Here is an 18142-nt window from a genome sequence, read left to right on the forward strand (position 1 = left end):
GACAAGTAATGGACGAGCAAAAAGGGAGATAATGAAGCACACTTTAAGTTAGCTTTTGAAGACAAAAAAAAAGAGTTTGGCATTCAAAATAAGCATATCGAAGAGTATAGTAGCGATGCAATATTATATAGATAGAAGAAGATCAAAGACAGAAAGAAGCAAAACAGTTCTTGGCCTTGATTTGGACTCGGGTGTCGAGCTTGACAAAACGTTTGAGATCATCATAGTCATAGGGAAGAGTCTCGACGTTCTTCCTCCTGAGCTCACTAAGCGCTGGTCGGTTATGGAGAAGACGCCAGAGCCAATCAGGGTAATCAGAGGACTCGGAAGAGATCTTGGGATCAGATCCATCTTTGAGAATGTTGGCACCGACAACGGTTGTGGATTTGATCTCTTTGCTCAGAGTCAGAGACGATCCTTTAGGAGGAGCATCGACGCCTCCTCCTTTCCCACCTTTCTTGGCTTTACCTGCTGCAAACGTTCTCCGGACCACATTCTTGGTTCCGGTGCCAATCAATCCTTGGATACGGATACGGATACGGATACGGTGGTGGTGGTTCATTTTCTGACAAGAAAGTTTCTCAATCGGAAAGCTTGCTTGCTTGCTTACTTGGGCGGCTGAAAGCGAGCTAGCGAGACAGAAAAACCAAACCAAACGCTTCTGGGCCCTAAATATTTCTTTATTTAGAAGCTTGGGCCCAAAACAGTACTGTACATCTTTAAGAGGCCTAACTTCACGGCAGCCATCTCCCATCTTTAGCCTTTTCATTTTCTCCAGGAATATTACATGGTTTGAGAGACACGAGGATTTTCTCTGTCAGATTTGCGACGCCTTTTGAAATTCTGATGAGCATTGTATTTGTATATACGTACAACTAAACCAAAAAAGGTGGGACTTGTTTCTTCTTCTTTTTCTCTTTTGTAAGAATTCTAAATTGGTATTCTGTTTTTTTTTTCCCAAAACATGCAAAGGAACAGTCTCTTAGTGGAAACTCATGAGAGTACAACATTAGGGATGGGTAGTAGGAAGTCACCAAAGATCACAATAGTTTAGTAGCCAAAATGTGCCCTACTCCCATCCGAATAATATCTGCTATAATTCAAATCTAAACATATTGACCTAATTATAAAAATGAGAATTGAGCTTCAACTGCCATAAACAAAAAAAAGGGCGTTACCAAAAAAAAAGAGAAATAAAAGTAACCAATGTGTCAGTCAGAGAACTATGCTTCTTATCTACGTCACTGTGTTTGTATGGTGCAGAAAATAAACAAAAAAAAAAGTTGAGTTTGTGTGGTGCAGTTTAGAAGAAGAAAAAAAAAATTAGAAGGGGGCATTCCGAAAATTAAATTCGAAACCTCTTAACCGAGAATCATGCCACAAGACAAAATGCTCAATTAAAAAAAGTCAGATTATGTTTCAAGTTTAAATAAAAGATCAACACACAAAATTAATCAAAAAAATGTATATATAGTAATTAAAACTCCATTCAATATTTTAGGTATAATTGCATGCAGTGGTAGTTAAAGAAGATTTGGCCTCATCTCACAATTGTTAAATTAAACAAATATGATTCCGTCCTCCCGGTTAAAAAAAAAAAAAAACTTAGAGAGAAAAGAAGAAGAATCCAACGGCGGCGACAGTGCCGGCGATGGAGAACTTCACATTTGTTACGGCGCCGCTTTGGGGTGACTCGGCGATGGGTGCGTCAGATGATGGTCCATCGGCGGAGGTGCTTTCGGGGGTAGGAGCCGGTGGGGAGGAGACAGTGGGTCCCTCGGCAGAGTCACTGGGGCTGGTTGCTGAGTAATCATCTTCGGGGGTTGGTTCCTCTGCGACAGGGGACGATGCTTTGGGTGCAGGGGCGGAGGAGGAGGATTTGGGTGCGGAGGCGGGAGCCTTGGTTTGGGTGGTGGGTGCCTTGGTCGGAGAAGCAGTGGGTGCAGCTGAAGGTGCGTCGGCAGCAAATGCGGTGGCCACAGCCAAAGCCAAAAGGGCAAAAACGATAAATTGACGTGCCATTTTTGTATTGATTAATAATGTAATGAGGTGTGTTCCAAAACTAAAGCAGTATCTTATTTATGTTCTTAATACTGCAAAAGCTTTAGATGAAGAAAATAAAAAGACAAAATGAGAGATATTTATATGCTTTTCTGAAGGTGAGATATATTAGGAAAATCTATGGATTTGAGAGAATAATGGAGATCCAATTGCCTTATTTTAGAAATGTTTCTGTATTTGTAACAAAACTAAATAGATCCTATAATTGGAACACATACCAAAAATTGATTTCTCTAAAGAGACCAAAAAATAGCTGAGAAAATTGAAGGCCCTAATTTGTTGAAAAAAATGTTATTAAATCAATACGCATTAAAACAAAAAAAGAGTTACAAATCAATATCATTATATAATGGAATCATCATCTATACGTATTATAATCATATTACTCGGAATCCAAGGGTACTCTCTATCAACACTCTTAATCTCATGGGAATGGTCAACGCTCTTCCTAGTCTTGTCATGGCAGTCAACACTCCTTCTAGAACGACCAAGATGATGATCAAAAGAGATCCTGAGCTTGCTGCTGCTTGTCCTCTTCGACTGACTCTTTGGCGGCGCCTTACACTTTGTGCTCTGCCTGGACTTCTCTCTACTGTCTACACTCTGTTGGTTAATTGGTTTTGGTACCAGAATGGGTGGATAATGAATACTGAATAGTGCACAATATCATTTTTAAAGATTATTTCGACTTTATTCCAAGTCTTTAGGTTACACGAAATCTCTTGGAGTTACACGACCCAGTTCTAATGGTCTCAGCTTCCCTATCTCCTTTATCATCTTGTTTGTGTCTTGGTTAAAAAAAATTGTGATATGCTTAAGCTCTGGCTCTTGCTCAATAATTATGGGTGGTCAGTCGCTGTTTTGGTTCGCAACAAGGACGTTTCTACCGTTTCTTTTGTGAAGATCCATCTGATTTTATTAGTGTTACAATATGGTTGAAGCTGATGTAAGTCCCATATTGATGTTGTGCGTACTTTGAGATTTCACCAAATGGATGCTTTGGTCCTATGGATAGGAAGTTACATCAAGTCCTCAAAACAAACAAGATTCTTGACTTGTTTCTATTTGCAAGTGGAGTTCGGAGCGTCTTTACCTAGTGGTCGCGATCATCAGCATACAAATTTCTCTCATTTCAAGTTGTCATTTGACTTTAGTTTTAGTATTCAATGTCTTTCAACCTGAGTAGTTTTGCTTCTGGCTCCGGAAGGATCGCGATACTTGCCGGCTTGTGGCTCCGGAAAGATTGCAATCCTTGCCGGCTTATGGGTCCGGAAAAAATGTTTTTCTTGCCGGCTTGTGTAAAACTTTCGTTTATAATTTTAATCCATCAGATGACAAAAGAAAAATAACCCAATAAACAAAAAAATAATAAATTAGATGATAAACATAAGAAAGTTAAAATATTAGAAACTCTAAAGAAAGAAATGTAAAGGTTCGTGGGGTCCCAATAAACAAAATGGAATCTAGAAACATTAAAAAGAGGGGAAAGCAAAAAGTTATTTTGAAGTTGAAAAAATGTGTATATAAATTCAGTCAAGAAATAGTGAAATACTTTATTATTGTGAATTATTTAGGAATAAATTAACGAAACATAGTCCACAAAGGACAAACCACACACATGGACAGGCCAGTTCTGTTATACAAACACTGAAATTATTGAAAAAGGGAAATGAGAGAATTTCCAAATTTGGAAGTAAAGAAAAGAACCGCGAAGACGAAGAGAGTATAGTTTTTTTTTTTATTATTATTAAATTTATCTAGAAGTTGTAGTTCTCGTCTTGGTCAAGGAGCTTCTCATCGTGACAACAAGCGAAGCTCATGTACTTCTCCATGGGGCGGTGGCACTCGAAGCAGTTCATCTTCTCTGGAATCCGACCGCTGCGAGCAGTGATGTGGAAATCAAAGTGGGCGCATGGATGTCCGGTTTCCCTGAGAACCTCGTCATGGTGGTGGTCGTACATAGCTTTGGTGTAGCCTTTGGTCGGGACGTGAGTTTTCCAGGTTCGGTCGTAGACGGTCACAGTCCTCTCGATGACACCGTGAGTTATCATCACTATCTCAGCTCCTTTGCTCAGCAGTGCCCATCCTCCAAGCTTGTCGTAGCTCAGTATCTTCTTGATTCCTTGCATCACCTGAAATTTTGACCACACATTTAAAAACCATTCCCAACCCCCTAGCTAGGCTCAGCAGTAGTAGTAGTAGCCTACCTCATCGTGATCATCGGATTTACCGAGTTGAATTTTGGAGTAGAGCATGCTCTCAAGCCTAGCCCAGAAGAACCACATAAGTGCAGGCTCAGCCCAGCTATGACTAAGATTTTCAGCCCTGACGGCTTCACTGATCCGCCTGATCTGTTCCCTGTGGCTGTGGTTACGTTTACCAACATAAGCCATCTCCAGCTTCACGTTGGAATCTTTGGCTGTTGCTTTGGCCGCCATTGTGAACCTTCTTATCCAGTCCAAGTCATCTCCTCCGTACAAGAATATGTAATTTTCCGGGTTTATCTGTAAATCAGACCAATATATCAGGGCGTTATTTAGATCATAGCCAAAAATAGAAAGTCTTCTAGTGGAAAGTTCCCATATATATATCTTTGAAATTTACCCAGTTAAAAATGATAGCGTCGATGCCATCGACGATGAGGTTAAGCGTAAAGGTCTCCCTCCTCCAGAGCTCTTCCTCACGAGCTCTAGTGAAAGGGAAAGCTTCAGTTCCCCAAATCCAGATCATGTGAAGGGCATTGAGACTAGCCTCGTTGCCTTGTGGGTCAAGCACCACAAGTATTGGCTTGTTCATGAAATGCCATCTCTCTCTCATAAACTCCACCACATATCTCTCTACCAGCTTCGGACTGTCAACTGTGTACCATGGCATAGGCGCACGGAGAGCCTCGAATTTCTTCTGCAGACTCGGTGATCTATCGTAATCTTCGATAGGATCCACTATCGGAACCCACACAACCTCGTAAGGCATATGACTCTTACCATCGGCTCCCAACAAGCTGCTCCTCGATTCTGTGTAGATTTGCTCGAATATCGATAGCTCGTCTTGCAATATGTTGAGGTCAGATATTAGCAACAACACTGTCTTCCTCCTCAACACGTCCAGGTGAACCTATAATTAATATATATTCTTACTAGTTTAGTTTAGATTGATTGAGCAATTTTTTTCTTTATATTACATGAAGGGTCTTTAATTAATTAGAAACCTTTCTCTTGGTTAAACCATCTTGCAATGGCGTGGTGTGGTTTTTCGGATGAATCAAGGCCGTGAGAATCTTCATGTTATCAATGTGTGTGGTGTCGAACAGAGAATGTAACATCTTTAAGGATTCTGAGCTCCTCTGCTTCTCTGTATAATTACACTCTTTATTTGTCAGCCAAGAGAGAGAGACCAGTGTGTTGAATAGAGACTGGCGTACAAACCTATGTGACGGTAGCAAAGCCTCAAGGTCTCAGCAAGATGGTCATGAATGTTCTTGAGCTTGTTAGCTAACATGGATGTTTCCCATGAATCCATTTGAGTGTTCATCATCCTGGTATAGTAAAATTATCGTTATTGAGGCACAACTCAAAACAATAAAAGAAAACTATATATATATAATAATTAAACAAAATTATCATCGCACTCGTGTCCCATGGCAGTGATCATGTTGATCTGAGAAATGCAAGCCACGATGCTTCTAATGGTCCAATAGACAGCGATTGGAATTGTAGAGATGATTCTCGACAGCTGAGGATCGTCATGTGTAATGTAGCGACCAGGCAACTCACTGAGTTCCACTACACATGCGGTGACACTCTTCATCTCACGGATGAGATCGTTAAGCCCTTGGGATACAGACTCGAGGGTCACTCTGTTCTGAACAGGGACGAGCTTTAGCATAGCTAAGGATTTAGCCAGCTGATTCTTTGAGTAGAACTGGACCAGAAGCCAAAATTCTCCGTAGTTCAAGGCGAACGCGGCTAGAGTCAGGACTAGCTTTCCGTCCCAGTGGAAGCTCGAGAGGTGTTCGAACACTGACATTGTTATTTCATGTGCGTCTGATCCTGTCAGAGACTTGTACGCTATCTACAAGAATAATAATTTTAAAAAACAGACAGTGAATGCAAATTAAACGTATCGTTATATTGCTTGTTTCACAAGTTATTTCGCAAATTAGGTTTTGGTGGTAAAGTGTATAACAAAATTAACAGAGGGTATGATGGCTAAAAATTTGGGTTTCCATTCAAACCAAGATAATTAAACTTAAACTAAAGCAAAATCTTCTATAAACTGATTAGTTCTATATATCATGAACCCAAACAAACCAAACCCAAGTCATATATATATATATATATATATATATATATATATATATATATATATACCGAATATTTCTAAATAAAGAAAAACGGAGTTCACCTCGCAGGCGACGCGATCTATTGCATATGAGACGCTATCAAGAACGCTCATCATGCTTGATTGCATCAGTTTATCATCCGTAGGCAATGGGAGCATCTGTGAATTCAAACAAGTGCTTAATATGTTATATCATACGAATACATTGATTATGAAACGAGTTATATGTACACTAACGGAGGCGTTGGAGTCGTCGGAGTCAAGAGTGGCACGATCAAGAATATCTTCAACGAGAGAGAGAAGGCCACGCACTTGGACTTCGCGAGCATCAGGGGAGTGTGTTTGTTGGATCAGCTTCAGCATCATGCTCTCATCCGATGACATCGTTAGTCCAGTCGTCGCCGGTATAATCTCCGTCCCCGGAGTTTTACCACTGTAGCCAGCCTGTTTCTGAGCGTGCTGGGACTTGATCAGTGACTCCATTCTTGGTTTGGTTGCTTGTGAAGAAGAGCTAGCTAGGGAGTTTTGAATTGGTGTGTGTTATGTGAAATCAACTACTAGCCTTTAAATACTCCATTTTCCAAATTAGGAATCAACTACTTTGCTTCGGCAACAATTAAATTAAATTACAAGAATGTAAACCAAGAATGCCTTTTTCTGTTGCTTTTCTTTTTGGTATCTTACTTTGCAAGGATGATTTTTAGATATAGCACCCGTCCACGTGAATGTCGTTACTATAAAGTAGTATCAACCTAAACAATAAAATGTACGCCATGTATTAGACTTTTTACTACATTTTTTTTTCTGTTTATAGTAATATTCACGGTTCACAGAAGCTTGAGCGTTTATTGACGAAATATGGATTAAGAGGGATTAATCTACACTTTAATATTTAATATTAGAAGATTGATTTTATACATTCACCTTTAATCGTTTACTCCCTATATATTCATTTTGAACATTTTTATTCTGTGTAGTATCACGTTTTACACATGGCCAGAGCCTTTACGTTCATATAGTGATTGATAATAATGATACTACATTCGTTTGTGTTATGTGAAAAGCTATTTTCTGTGTTTCGTTGTATCATCAAATATTCCATATTGGTCATAACTAGTACTCAGTCTTATGTTACATCCCAAAAAGAATTAAATCTTATATATTATATAACCAATACAACGATGATCATTTGGACACCCATGTAGTTTAATTTCCCAGTTTATATAACTAAAAGAGATCGAGAAAACAAACCTAGAATACATGCAGTTACTTTGCTTTTATTCTTATGTTGCTTCCCTTATGACATATAATTTTGTGGATTCTGTCATTTACTTTTATTTAGTTTATTTTTATAGTACGTATATATACTCGTATATCACAAAATAACATTAAGAGTGACGTGAACAAAAGGTGTGAAGTGATTCTTTGCTCTTTTAGGGGTAAAACTATGGAATTTCTTTAAGTCCATGTGTATAGGATAAGGCTAGAAAAAAAAAGCAAAACTAGAGTAACCAAGGATATACGAATCAAATGCAATTCGTTTTATAAAAGTGATGTTTTGTTAATTTTTGGTAATATCTAAAAGGAATGTCGGTATTTTTGGAATTAAATCTGCATTTTAATTTGATAGAATGGTTTTTTTTAATAAATGAAATGCATAGTTGAACATAACATAATATTTATCAATATGTTATGTTCCTATCTAATAGAATAGATTAAGTTTTGTTGTTGACAAAATATAATACTGTAATCGGGGTCTCACGTGTTTTTCTTAATCTTCTATGTATTGATGTTTATCTTTTTCATGTGCTTTCCTAATCTTTTGTGTATTGATGTCTATCTTGAACCCAAATAAGATATATCTTGTTGGTAATAAACTTAAATCATATTCAAAAACTATTTCAAGAGTGAATGATTACCGCAAGACTTATATATTGCTCAAAAACTTTTTGCTCAAGCAATATGAGACATTTAATAAACATTTATTAAATGTGAGTGACGATCTAATAAAAAATAGTTCAACCCCAACATCTCAGCATATACCATAACAAGATAGACGAATTATACATGTTATATTAAAAAATTGTTTATGTAGAAAACATATGTTTAACCTAACCATAAGCTTTATATCATTTTAGTATATGTCTAACTCATAATCAAAAGTTAGTAAAAGATTGCCGAATTACTTGTTTATTATCCCAAAAGTTAGTACAAGATTGCCACATCACTTGGACATTTAATAGATGTCAAACTTTATTTGGAGTCTAACCTTAAATATATCTTGAACCCAAATAAGATATGTTGGTAAAAGATTGCAACATCACTTGGACATGTATGTTACATTAATCTTTTTGTTGTCAACATTCATCTATGTACTAAAGATCCACGAGAAAGTGATGTCTAAATTTTATATATGCCTGAAAAATGTTCATCTGTTGACTGTTTATTTTATCCTCTGGTTAGTCTACTTTATTAGCTCTAAACTAATTTAGTTTCAAAAAGATATATGTTCACTTTCTACTAATCAAATTCATAAAGAACGTGGTCTAGTGTGCAATTAAAAAGTTGATTACGGACAGAAGAAGAAGCCAGTATTATAGAAGCTTAAGACTCAAGAAATCAACAAATAAGAACAATGCTCTATCAGTTTATTAGCTTCGAAATACATAAATATTTTGTATTTTATTTTTCAAATCATAAATAAACAATTTTTAGTACAAATATACTGCGTTCATAGACCAGAAATCAGCAGCAGCAACAACAACATATGAAGAAGAGAAAACACAAGAGGAATTATTCGAAGGAGAAAAAGACGCAAACTTTGGTTTTATTAAAATGTTGTAGAAGCTTCCAAATCAATATTGCAGGATCTTACTCAAGGCAGCATTGGTACAAGTAATACTTTTCCATGGTCCTACGGCACTCGGTGCACTCGACCTCATTGGGTATAATCCCAGCAGTCTCAGGAAGCATGAACCTTGTGCAGTGGTGTGGTGGGAGACGCATCAAGAGATGGTCATTGAGTGCTTTCAGAAAACCATGTGTGGGAATGTTGACTTCCCACTGGTTATATTCAGCCAAACCATTGGAAAACAAGTTACCTTTGGCACGAACCATCAAGTCCGAAGTTCTACTAACGAGTCCCCAACCATCTCCTTCTCCTCCAAAACCTAACATAGCAACGATTTCTTGCAGAACAAGGTCCTTTTCCTCTTCTTTAAAGCCTTTGGTTCCGTGGGCTTTTAGCATCCGTTGCTTTGACTCCCACATGCTCTCTATCCTCGTCCAGAAGAACCAGATCTGGAACAAGTCCGGGAGTGTGTGGCTGAGGTTTTCGTCTCTGATTGTGTTGATTATCGGCTGGATTCCCTTCTTAGGGTTCCTTTTTCCAACATAAACCATCTCGACTTGAATGTTTGCGGCTTTTGCGACACTACGCCACAGACTAGTGAAGCTTCTGATCCATTGCATGTCTTCTCCTCCATAGAGACATATGTATTTTCCTTCAACAAGCTGATATAAGAAAAAATATTCTTTAGGTTACTTGTAGAACAAGGAATATTATTTTACAAAGAAATACTCTGTTTTTTTCTTTTTATGAATAAAGGAAAACCTGGTTAAGGGAGTGAGGATCAGTGCCATCAATCAAGAACTCAAGATTCCACTCCTGTTCACCCCAGAGATCACGTTCCCTTGAGGTAGTGAATGGATGGGCGAAGGGTTGCCAGATCCAGACCATGGGGAAAGCGTTAGTGGACATAACTTGACCTTTGGGATCAAGTGCAATGAGAATAGGTCTGTTCTTGAATCCCCACCATTGTCTCACAAACCTGACAGCAGATCTCCTTAACCTCCGAGGCTCTCCAAGAACGTACCACTTCATGTTGGAATGAAGTGACTCGAACTTAGCATCATCGGCTTCTGTCCAGAAATCTTGAACTGGGACCCATAGAATCTCGAATGATTGCTGCCATGCTTCTGTGTAGAGCGATTCCAGGATGTAGAGCTCTTTTTCGATGTTTTCTAGGTCAGATACCAGAAGAAGAACGTGCTTTTGGGTGAGCACATTGATCCCAACCTAGTTTCGTTAATTAATGGTTGAAAACGGATCAGAGATAATCAAAAGGAGCGGCAAAGAGAATTTGAAAGAAAAATATTTAGGTTAGATTACGCGTCTCTTGGAAGCACCATCTCCATGGTAAAGAAAGTCAATGGGTCTGAGAAGACGAATCAGAGGAGGAACAACGTCAACGTGAATGATAGTAGTGAACGTCTGAATGAGTTCTTGATACTCGTCTTCCATGATACCATCCTCTGTATTGTATTGTATTTTATACAGAGAGCTCGAGATCAGAGAATCAAAAGCGAGAGAAAATATAATTGAACTTGAATTATGCAATAAATCTCACCAATGGTCAAGTGACTCTTCTTGAGTTGTTCTAGCAGGTAAGCATTGATCTTCCTAAGCCTTTCACTATTCTCGTGTATCTCCGAAACTTCCATAAACGACATGATTTGGCTGCACATCCCAAATATCATTAAAAAGAAAAAAAAACTTTAGAACTGTTTTCTTGAGTGTCAAGAAATCTTCAAATCAGAATATATTATTTTTGTTTTGTTTTTGTGTACGTACTCCTGCTTGAAACCGCTGGCGCCATTGATATGAGAAGCGCAGATCAGAACACAGCGAACAATCCAGTAAACTGCAGTGGGGACATGATCGGTAAACGCGGCTGTGATATGGTTAGGTGGTAGTTGATGGATATGGATGATGGTAGTGGTGAGATCAACCATGTCTTGCATCAGAACTCGGGTCTTGTCGAGACGCTGGTGTAGCGCGTTCTGCCTAGAGAAGATGCTAGGCAGCTGTTTGATGAGTGCCAGAGATTTTGTGAGCTGATTTGTTGCGTATGTCTCTGCGAGGAGGAGAAAAACGCCGTATTTCACGGCCAAAGCGGCTAGGATAAGGACTAGCTTAGCATCCCAGCGGTATTTGGAGACCATTGACAGAACAGAGAACGTCGCCGTATTGCGACTGTCTAAGTGACTGTGAAGCCCTGTTGTCTTCATACCGTGAGACTCACCGCCATGAAGACACTTGCACTCGATCTGTGTCAGAGACATTGATATGATACTTTTCTTAAGAAAATGAATCGAATGTTAAAATAAGGAAGCTTCTTATGAGTATGACTGTATGTATATACCTCGCAAGAGATTTGATCGATGAGGTCCGCGAATGTCTCAAAGGAGACATGGTCAGTGTAGTCCTTGAAAACGAGTGACGGCTGCACAATTTTGAATTTGAAAGAAAAATGGAATTAGTCAATAAATATACTGAAATGAGGGGAGATTGATTGCGGAGCAAGAAACAAAACCTTAGGAGCAGAGGAGTCGATGGATGGGACATGAGACTTGAAGATGTCATCAACAACGGAGAGAAGTGATTTGACATCAAAGAAGATCATGTCTGGACTATGAGTCTTCAAGACTCTATCGGCCATCACTCGGTCATCAGAAAGTGAAAACATGGGTCTCCCATTTCTATGGAAAGCTTGTTTCTTTCCCGGTCCAAATCTTCCACCGAGAGAGTTGTCACCCAGTGATCTCGGCACCAAAGAGTGTCGACTATTGGCATCGACGATATCCTCAGATGAATGTGGATGATGTGCGGTCTTAGGGACTACAGAACCGATCTTCGTCTCGGGCTCATGATCCATCACCTTAGTAGGAGGTTCCACAGTGTTTGGAGGAGGAGCAACATGGTGACCATCTGATTGTTCTCCGTCTTCGTGAGTTTTCGCGGCTACGGGACGCCTCTCGCCTAGGTTATCAGTCAGCTTCTGCTCGGCGGATCTTGGGATCAGAGAGACCCTTTTGAGAGGATCGGCTGGTGGGTTAGTACCGAAGGGCTTTGGGTTCAACTGGAAGCGTTTGGCCATACTGGCGATCGAGGAGGAAGGGGTTGAAGAAAAAATATGTGTGAAGGATATGATGTGTTGAGGTGAATGATTGGGTTAGTAGTATACACATGCATGTATATATACACGTAAAAAGGGATTAAGAAAACAAGGGGCAACTTCGAATCAACTTCTTTGCTTCATCTATGGTTCAATATTTGTTTTGTGTCTTTGACACTTCCGTAGATGATTTCTTTGACAAACGTTTAACCAAATTAGTTTTGTTGGTAACTTCTTCATAGCTACTAATTAACATTTACTAATTAACTGTACGTCAGTAGTACTACATGCAATTAACATAATATAACGTATTTTTAGTAATGTTGGCATAGATAAAATCAAAAATCATAATATAAGCAACTCGTGATACTCGTGGAAAGGGACAAAGCTACCTTGCTTAGATATTATTAAAATTGTCCATGAATCTACGAACAAAACGAATCAAACAAACACATGCATGCTATTGATGAAAATTATGTCATACTATATTATAATTTCCACATTGTATGATTTTTTTTTTCTTTCAGATAATTCTTTTGTATTGTAGGTTCCTCTAATCCCATTGGTTTCTAAAAATCTAAAATTTTCTTTTTTACTGTTTTTGAATTTGTCATGCAAGTTTCTCCAGCTGGATTTGGTCCTCTAGGTTCAAAGCTTCTTTTACTTTATAATCTATATTTCAAACTTGTTATTCAAGATCAACTTCTTTTCTATATACTTTCCATTCGTAGTAATATCAGAAAAAACGTGATAATGCATTTACACTCTTAAATAAATAATAATACACTATTTGTTTGTTTACTCATACAGAGGTTTAAAATTCTTATAAGCAATCACAGCATTAAAAGGGTCCGGCCTAGAAGCTAAACCAATTAAACCCATAAACCAATTCAAAACCGGTTTCTCAGCTCCTCCACCACCATTAGGAGGAGGCTGTTGCCGGATGATCTCCGGCTGAGTAAACCCTTGGACAGACTGAAAGTACTGAACCACCAGCTGTACCCGACCGTACTCGGTTCCATCTCTCCAAACCCTGATTGCTTTCTCATAAAACATCCGATTGCTAAAACTCACTATCAACGCACCTCCCGGTTTTAACACTCTATACACTTCCGCAAACACCTGCGCGTTAATATCCATGTCCGGTTTAGGAAATAGACATACTGTATATATATCAAGTTTTACTATTACGCCCCTTCTTTTTTTTTTTTTTAAACGCACCTTTTCGGGTTGTTGTAGATACTGTACACCGACAGAACATAAAACCGCATCGAAATATTTGTCTTGGAACTCGAGTTTCTGATCCTCGTTAAGATCCTTGATGAAGAAGTAATCGAGTCTAGGGTTTCTGGCAAGCTCCTGTGCGTTAAGACCATGTCCCACTACTTTCTCGAACTTCACCTCTTCTGGTAGATGGCTAACCCATGAGCTCATCATGTCTAATACAATCGAACCGGATCTTAACCGGTTTCTGTAGAGATCCGTTAAGGAGGATATGAAGCCGTCATCGACGTGGTTTACGAACCGTGGGTATGAATAGAATTCGCGGTCAGGACCGGAGTTGAGTTTGGTACGACCTTCATTGTTGAGTACTAAGCGTTGGATCTTACCGGGCGAAGATGTTGGTCGCGGATCGGTTTCTTCGGTTTGGTTCGAAATGCTAGTGATTCTTGGTCGAAAAGTTTTTCTGGGTCTCAGCTGAAAGGGAGATTGGTGAAGGTTGAATCGAAGAGAATCCATGAAAAGCTATATTCTCTCCCTGTTTGGATTATTATATGGCTACAAGCTAAGAATCAATCGTTAGCAGAAGAAGAAGCAAAAAGTGAGCCAACCTTTAGATTTTTTTTTTCTTTTTTGGAAATGTTATAAATGTTTAGAAGTGAGTGGATAATTGATGAGTGGTGAATATTGCTTTAAGCCCATTTCAGTAGTAGGCCTTTATTGGATAAACCATCTACCTTTTTGCTGTAAGAAAATATTTGAGATGTCTTTATTGGGCTTGTATTCTATATTTCTATGGGAGGGAAAAATCATATATAAAACAGCAAAGCCTTTTTGATGATGAAAATAGGATTCTTTGACAGATGAAGAGAAAGTCAACGCACTAAAAGTAAGAAGAAATGATTTTCTTATTATCATTTTTTTTACAGAGAGAGAGAGAGAGAGAGAGAGAGAGAGAGGAGGATGGTCGTTAGTAGAGCTTAATTCTGGTCTGGATGGGTGCACGACAAATAGGACACACCTTAAGGCCTGGACCGCATTCATAACATGTCTGATGGCCGCAACCAAACGCCATGTTTTTAGGATTGCTCAGACATATCGGGCATAGCTGTTGTTGTTCACACAAAAAAAAAAAAAATTTATAAGATCAGAGTTTATTATATATTAAAGAAAACATTTCAAACACATTGTACTATATATTTTTTAACCTGATTATCGTCAACATCCTTGGTTTCCATGGGATAAGTAGGTACACTAGGTTCAAAATTCGGTATTGGGGAAGCTTTGGAGGGGTTGAAGAATGTTGAACCGCTCTGCACCGGAGGTGGAAGTGGGATTCTCTCTGGGATACTCCCATTTCTTCGCCTGCCACAGGAAGAGAAGAATAAAGTACATTCATAAAAACAATACAAGTTTTTTTGGGGGGTTTAGGTGAAGTATTACCCTAAAAGGCCAAGCTCGATGGTAGCTTTGTACTGTGGAGGAATCTCCATGAGAGCAGAGAGTGCGAATTCTGTCTCCTTCCGAGACTGCTCTTTGTTCTTCGACATGATCTCCGTGAAGTTCACAAACTATATTATAAACATATAAAAAGAGAGATGGGGTAAATGCAAGAATCAATGTTTCATTGAAAGAAAAGACAAAAAAGAAGTATGTTATTACTTGGAAGTTATCAAAAGCTCGGGAAGGTATGTTATCATCAAATTCCTGCATCATGTCCCATGGTCCATCCCCCACCCCGACTAACACTATTGACAAAGGAAGAGTACTGCATGCAACACCCAACAGAAAAGGAAGGAACTGATATTACATAAAACCGACAAACATGAAAATAAAATTGAAACACAAAAGTAGTAGTAGTAGTAGATATTATTCACACAAACCTTGCTTTCACAATTGCATCAACAGTCCTCTGTTCCTGGGGACTTAACTGCCCATGTTCCGTATCCACACTTCTTGTTACCTGAGATTGATTGATATCCTTAGACACTGAGAGATCATATCACAAGCTTAGGCATTAAAAATATGAACCTGTCCATCGGCTATGATCACTAACACATGATATTGGCCACTACTCTGCTCAACCACTGTCATCGCCATTTCAATGATGGGTGCAAAAGATGTCGGTCCTGAATAATACAAATACAATTTTACACACTGGTCTAAGTACTTAAAAAGTTTGCGTTTAACAAGGAGATAGAGAATGCTAAAAAAAGAAGAAACAAGCCTGCGAGCTTAAGGTGAGGGACAATCTCTCTGTAGCGAGCCAAAACTTGCTCAAATCCATTAGAGGATATACCCTCTGGATAGAAACTAAACACGTCTTGATCATGAGTTGATGCTGCAAAATATAGGTTGATGATATTTACCATGGCATTAAGTATCTGAAATAACAAAAGACACCAAGTAAGCAGTGATATACTTACCGTCACCAAAACCAAAACAAGGAATTAAGTTGTCCTCGTCAAAGGAGGCTAAGGTTCTTCCAATGATAGTGATAGCTTGTTCATAAGGATTGGGAGTATTGCTGCTGATATGATGCAAGCTTTTCTTATTGAAGGACTTGGCGCCTGCAGCAGCACAGAAACCAAACAATGATGATGATGATTAGCCCAAGCATGTCCTAGATGAAGATTTATCATATAAGAAAGAAAAGAAAAAGCTCAAAGCAACCTGTCCATTCATTGCTTTTGGTGAAATCAATACCGAGGATAAGATTAGAAGATTCAAGACCTGCACGCCCTAGAGCCTCTGACACCTGTGGAATCATCGTAGAAACACTATTTTTAAGGCAAATCCAAAACCAAAACTATTTCTGTATCACTCATTCATCACTTGTTAGAAAGAAAGAAAGAAAGAAGCTCTCTAACCTGATCTAAAGAAGCGTAATTATCAGATATTCTGGAATACCTACGATCAAACTTTTTTCTATCAGAAGAAGAAGCAGCATGAGTACTCTGCGAAGGCTGTGGCTGTGGCTGTGGGGGAGGATAAGGATAAGCATAGCCCTGCTCTTGACTATAAGAAGGCGGTTGAGGAAGATGATCACCAAAACTGGGAGCCGCAGGAGATGGAGAAAAAGAGGGTGGAGGAGGGTAGTTGTAGCTGCCTGGTCCAGACTGAGGATAACTCTGATGAGACGCCCATGATGATGATGATGAAGATGGCGACTCTTGCCTCCAATCTTCTTTAGAATTTCCTCCTCCCATCAATAAAGAAAATCTTTATTCAGATTCCAAACTTGAAGCTCAAGATTAATACCCTGAATCAAAAAAAAAAAAAAGATTTAACCCGAACGAACAAAAAGAAAGGAAGATTCAGAATTTTGGAATCTTATCCTCTTAATTTTCCAAGAAAGAAAGAAAGAAGAGAAGTGATTCAACATGCAAATGTACCAATGACTATCACAAAACTTTCAGAAGAGAATTGGATTGAACATGCAAAAGTGTACGTATGTGAGGCAATTATAGGTATAGAGGGGTTGGCGAAGCAAAAGAGGCGGCGGCTGTAAATCAAAATCAATCTTAACACGTATAAGAAAGAAGACTAAGATTCAATCACGTTTCCTACGATCCACCGACGACTCCTGACTCACTTGCCGTTACTAAATTTCATTATATATATACAAACTCTTTGACGGATCTACCCATTGCTTCTATTATACTATTACTTTTCCCAGATTCAACATCTTAAACACAAAACAAAACATACAAATATATAATCTATATATCATATGGAGAACCTATACAATAGACAAATCCCACCTTTTCTATGCCAACGACAAGAGGACTCTTGAAGATTAGTTCTTCTTCTTCTTCTTCTTTTTTAAGAGGTGAATGGATCTTCTTTCAATCAGTGGCGGATTGAATCACAACTTGAATATTATATACTCCTTCTGTTTTGTAAACATGTATGTTTTGGTGTTTTCACACATATTAAAAAAACACATTAACTATACATCATTTTTTATAAATTATCAAATTCCAATGCATTTTAACCAATAGTCTTTCAATAAATTCAATCAATTTTATTGAAATTTGCAATTTTTGTATAGAAAACATAAAAAATACATCTTTGTGAAACAATTTATTTTTCTAAAATATTTATCTTTAAAAAACAGAGGGAGTACTATTTTATTTATTTTGCTTTGTTCCAGATAGTTATCTTTCTCTTCTTTATTTTAGTGTTAATCATGAATCAACCCCCATTAATGTTTGCTTCTCGTTTTGGATCAAATCATTATCTCCAAACCAGCACACAAGAGTAAACTTGTAAAAGAATCCATTACTTTATACATTCTTTCAAAACTTGGCCCACCTAACATATTCCCTAAGTTTTAAAGTCCATTCCACTTTTTTAAAACTTTTTTTTTCTTTACGTATATTATTAGTTACTTGTTATCCAACCTCCACTTTATGATTTTATCATAAACTATTTAAAATTTTCATATTCCCTCCGTTTCAAATTATATGTCGTTCTAGAGGAAATTTTTTGTTTCAAAATAAGTGTCGTTTTCGGTTTTCAATGCAAAATTTATTAACAATATTCTCTTTTCCATTTTT

At 38.2% G+C, this 18142-nt stretch overlaps 6 protein-coding genes across 8 annotated transcripts; all 6 read right to left on the reverse strand.

The window, feature by feature from the left end:
• Positions 1–24: 24 nt before the first annotated feature.
• LOC130495157 (uncharacterized) lies at positions 25–619 on the reverse strand. The gene has a single exon (XM_056986375.1). It carries the CDS (start codon positions 560–562, stop codon positions 143–145), a length of 420 nt encoding a protein of 139 aa, XP_056842355.1. The 5' UTR covers positions 563–619; the 3' UTR covers positions 25–142.
• Positions 620–1390: 771 nt separating this feature from the next.
• LOC108862311 (classical arabinogalactan protein 11-like) lies at positions 1391–2129 on the reverse strand. Its single transcript, XM_018636401.2, has one exon. The coding sequence runs from the start codon at positions 2020–2022 to the stop codon at positions 1606–1608; it is 417 nt and encodes a 138-aa protein (XP_018491903.1). The 5' UTR covers positions 2023–2129; the 3' UTR covers positions 1391–1605.
• Positions 2130–3602: 1473 nt separating this feature from the next.
• Positions 3603–6944, reverse strand: LOC108862308 (protein SIEVE ELEMENT OCCLUSION B). 2 transcript variants are annotated; one of them, XM_018636397.2, is made up of 8 exons: positions 6640–6944; positions 6466–6561; positions 5690–6132; positions 5487–5596; positions 5270–5412; positions 4666–5175; positions 4269–4565; positions 3603–4193 (listed from the first exon to the last, which is right to left on the reverse strand). In XM_018636397.2, the coding sequence occupies exons 1-8, from the start codon at positions 6883–6885 to the stop codon at positions 3819–3821; spliced, it is 2220 nt and encodes a 739-aa protein (XP_018491899.1). In that variant the 5' UTR covers positions 6886–6944; the 3' UTR covers positions 3603–3818. The 2 variants fall into 2 exon arrangements, with proteins under 2 accessions (XP_018491899.1, XP_018491898.1); XM_018636396.2 differs by having other exon boundaries at positions 6634–6944.
• A 2077-nt stretch (positions 6945–9021) lies between these two features.
• LOC130494455 (protein SIEVE ELEMENT OCCLUSION A-like) lies at positions 9022–12420 on the reverse strand. Its single transcript, XM_056986368.1, has 7 exons — positions 11778–12420; positions 11607–11687; positions 11036–11511; positions 10812–10921; positions 10574–10716; positions 10016–10480; positions 9022–9915 (listed from the first exon to the last, which is right to left on the reverse strand). Exons 1-7 carry the CDS (start codon positions 12339–12341, stop codon positions 9274–9276), a joined length of 2481 nt encoding a protein of 826 aa, XP_056842348.1. The 5' UTR covers positions 12342–12420; the 3' UTR covers positions 9022–9273.
• A 682-nt stretch (positions 12421–13102) lies between these two features.
• LOC130495148 (uncharacterized) lies at positions 13103–14214 on the reverse strand. The gene is made up of 2 exons (XM_056986323.1): positions 13581–14214; positions 13103–13481 (listed from the first exon to the last, which is right to left on the reverse strand). The coding sequence occupies exons 1-2, from the start codon at positions 14097–14099 to the stop codon at positions 13158–13160; spliced, it is 843 nt and encodes a 280-aa protein (XP_056842303.1). The 5' UTR covers positions 14100–14214; the 3' UTR covers positions 13103–13157.
• Positions 14215–14394: 180 nt separating this feature from the next.
• Positions 14395–17505, reverse strand: LOC108805225 (E3 ubiquitin-protein ligase RGLG1). Of its 2 annotated transcripts, none has more exons than XM_018577209.2 (11): positions 17345–17505; positions 16451–16842; positions 16254–16338; positions 16007–16150; positions 15808–15921; positions 15612–15709; positions 15464–15543; positions 15243–15348; positions 15024–15151; positions 14789–14945; positions 14395–14688 (listed from the first exon to the last, which is right to left on the reverse strand). In XM_018577209.2, exons 2-11 carry the CDS (start codon positions 16787–16789, stop codon positions 14551–14553), a joined length of 1389 nt encoding a protein of 462 aa, XP_018432711.1. In that variant the 5' UTR covers positions 16790–16842; positions 17345–17505; the 3' UTR covers positions 14395–14550. The 2 variants fall into 2 exon arrangements, with proteins under 2 accessions (XP_018432711.1, XP_018432712.1); XM_018577210.2 differs by lacking the exon at positions 17345–17505 and adding an exon at positions 16976–17313.
• Between the last annotated feature and the right edge of the window lie 637 nt (positions 17506–18142).

Source organism: Raphanus sativus, chromosome 5, assembly GCF_000801105.2.
Source record: "Raphanus sativus cultivar WK10039 chromosome 5, ASM80110v3, whole genome shotgun sequence".
Taxonomy (NCBI): domain Eukaryota; kingdom Viridiplantae; phylum Streptophyta; class Magnoliopsida; order Brassicales; family Brassicaceae; genus Raphanus; species Raphanus sativus.

Coding starts and splice junctions, on each gene's coding strand:
- LOC108862308 (XM_018636396.2), bottom strand. CDS start 6,885: ATGGAGTCACTGATCAAGTCCCAGCACGCTCAGAAACAGGCTGGCTAC. Junction 5,176..5,269: donor ATGGTTTAACCAAGAGAAAG/GTTTCTAATTAA, acceptor TATTAATTATAG/GTTCACCTGGACGTGTTGAG. Junction 4,566..4,665: donor ACGCTATCATTTTTAACTGG/GTAAATTTCAAA, acceptor TCTGATTTACAG/ATAAACCCGGAAAATTACAT.
- LOC108862311 (XM_018636401.2), bottom strand. CDS start 2,022: ATGGCACGTCAATTTATCGTTTTTGCCCTTTTGGCTTTGGCTGTGGCC.
- LOC130495148 (XM_056986323.1), bottom strand. CDS start 14,099: ATGGATTCTCTTCGATTCAACCTTCACCAATCTCCCTTTCAGCTGAGA. Junction 13,482..13,580: donor ATCTACAACAACCCGAAAAG/GTGCGTTTAAAA, acceptor ATTAACGCGCAG/GTGTTTGCGGAAGTGTATAG.
- LOC130494455 (XM_056986368.1), bottom strand. CDS start 12,341: ATGGCCAAACGCTTCCAGTTGAACCCAAAGCCCTTCGGTACTAACCCA. Junction 11,688..11,777: donor TCGACTCCTCTGCTCCTAAG/GTTTTGTTTCTT, acceptor AAAATTGTGCAG/CCGTCACTCGTTTTCAAGGA. Junction 11,512..11,606: donor TCGATCAAATCTCTTGCGAG/GTATATACATAC, acceptor TCTCTGACACAG/ATCGAGTGCAAGTGTCTTCA.
- LOC130495157 (XM_056986375.1), bottom strand. CDS start 562: ATGAACCACCACCACCGTATCCGTATCCGTATCCGTATCCAAGGATTG.
- LOC108805225 (XM_018577209.2), bottom strand. CDS start 16,789: ATGGGAGGAGGAAATTCTAAAGAAGATTGGAGGCAAGAGTCGCCATCT. Junction 15,922..16,006: donor TTGTTTTGGTTTTGGTGACG/GTAAGTATATCA, acceptor TATATTTTGCAG/CATCAACTCATGATCAAGAC. Junction 15,544..15,611: donor TGATCATAGCCGATGGACAG/GTTCATATTTTT, acceptor AATCAATCTCAG/GTAACAAGAAGTGTGGATAC.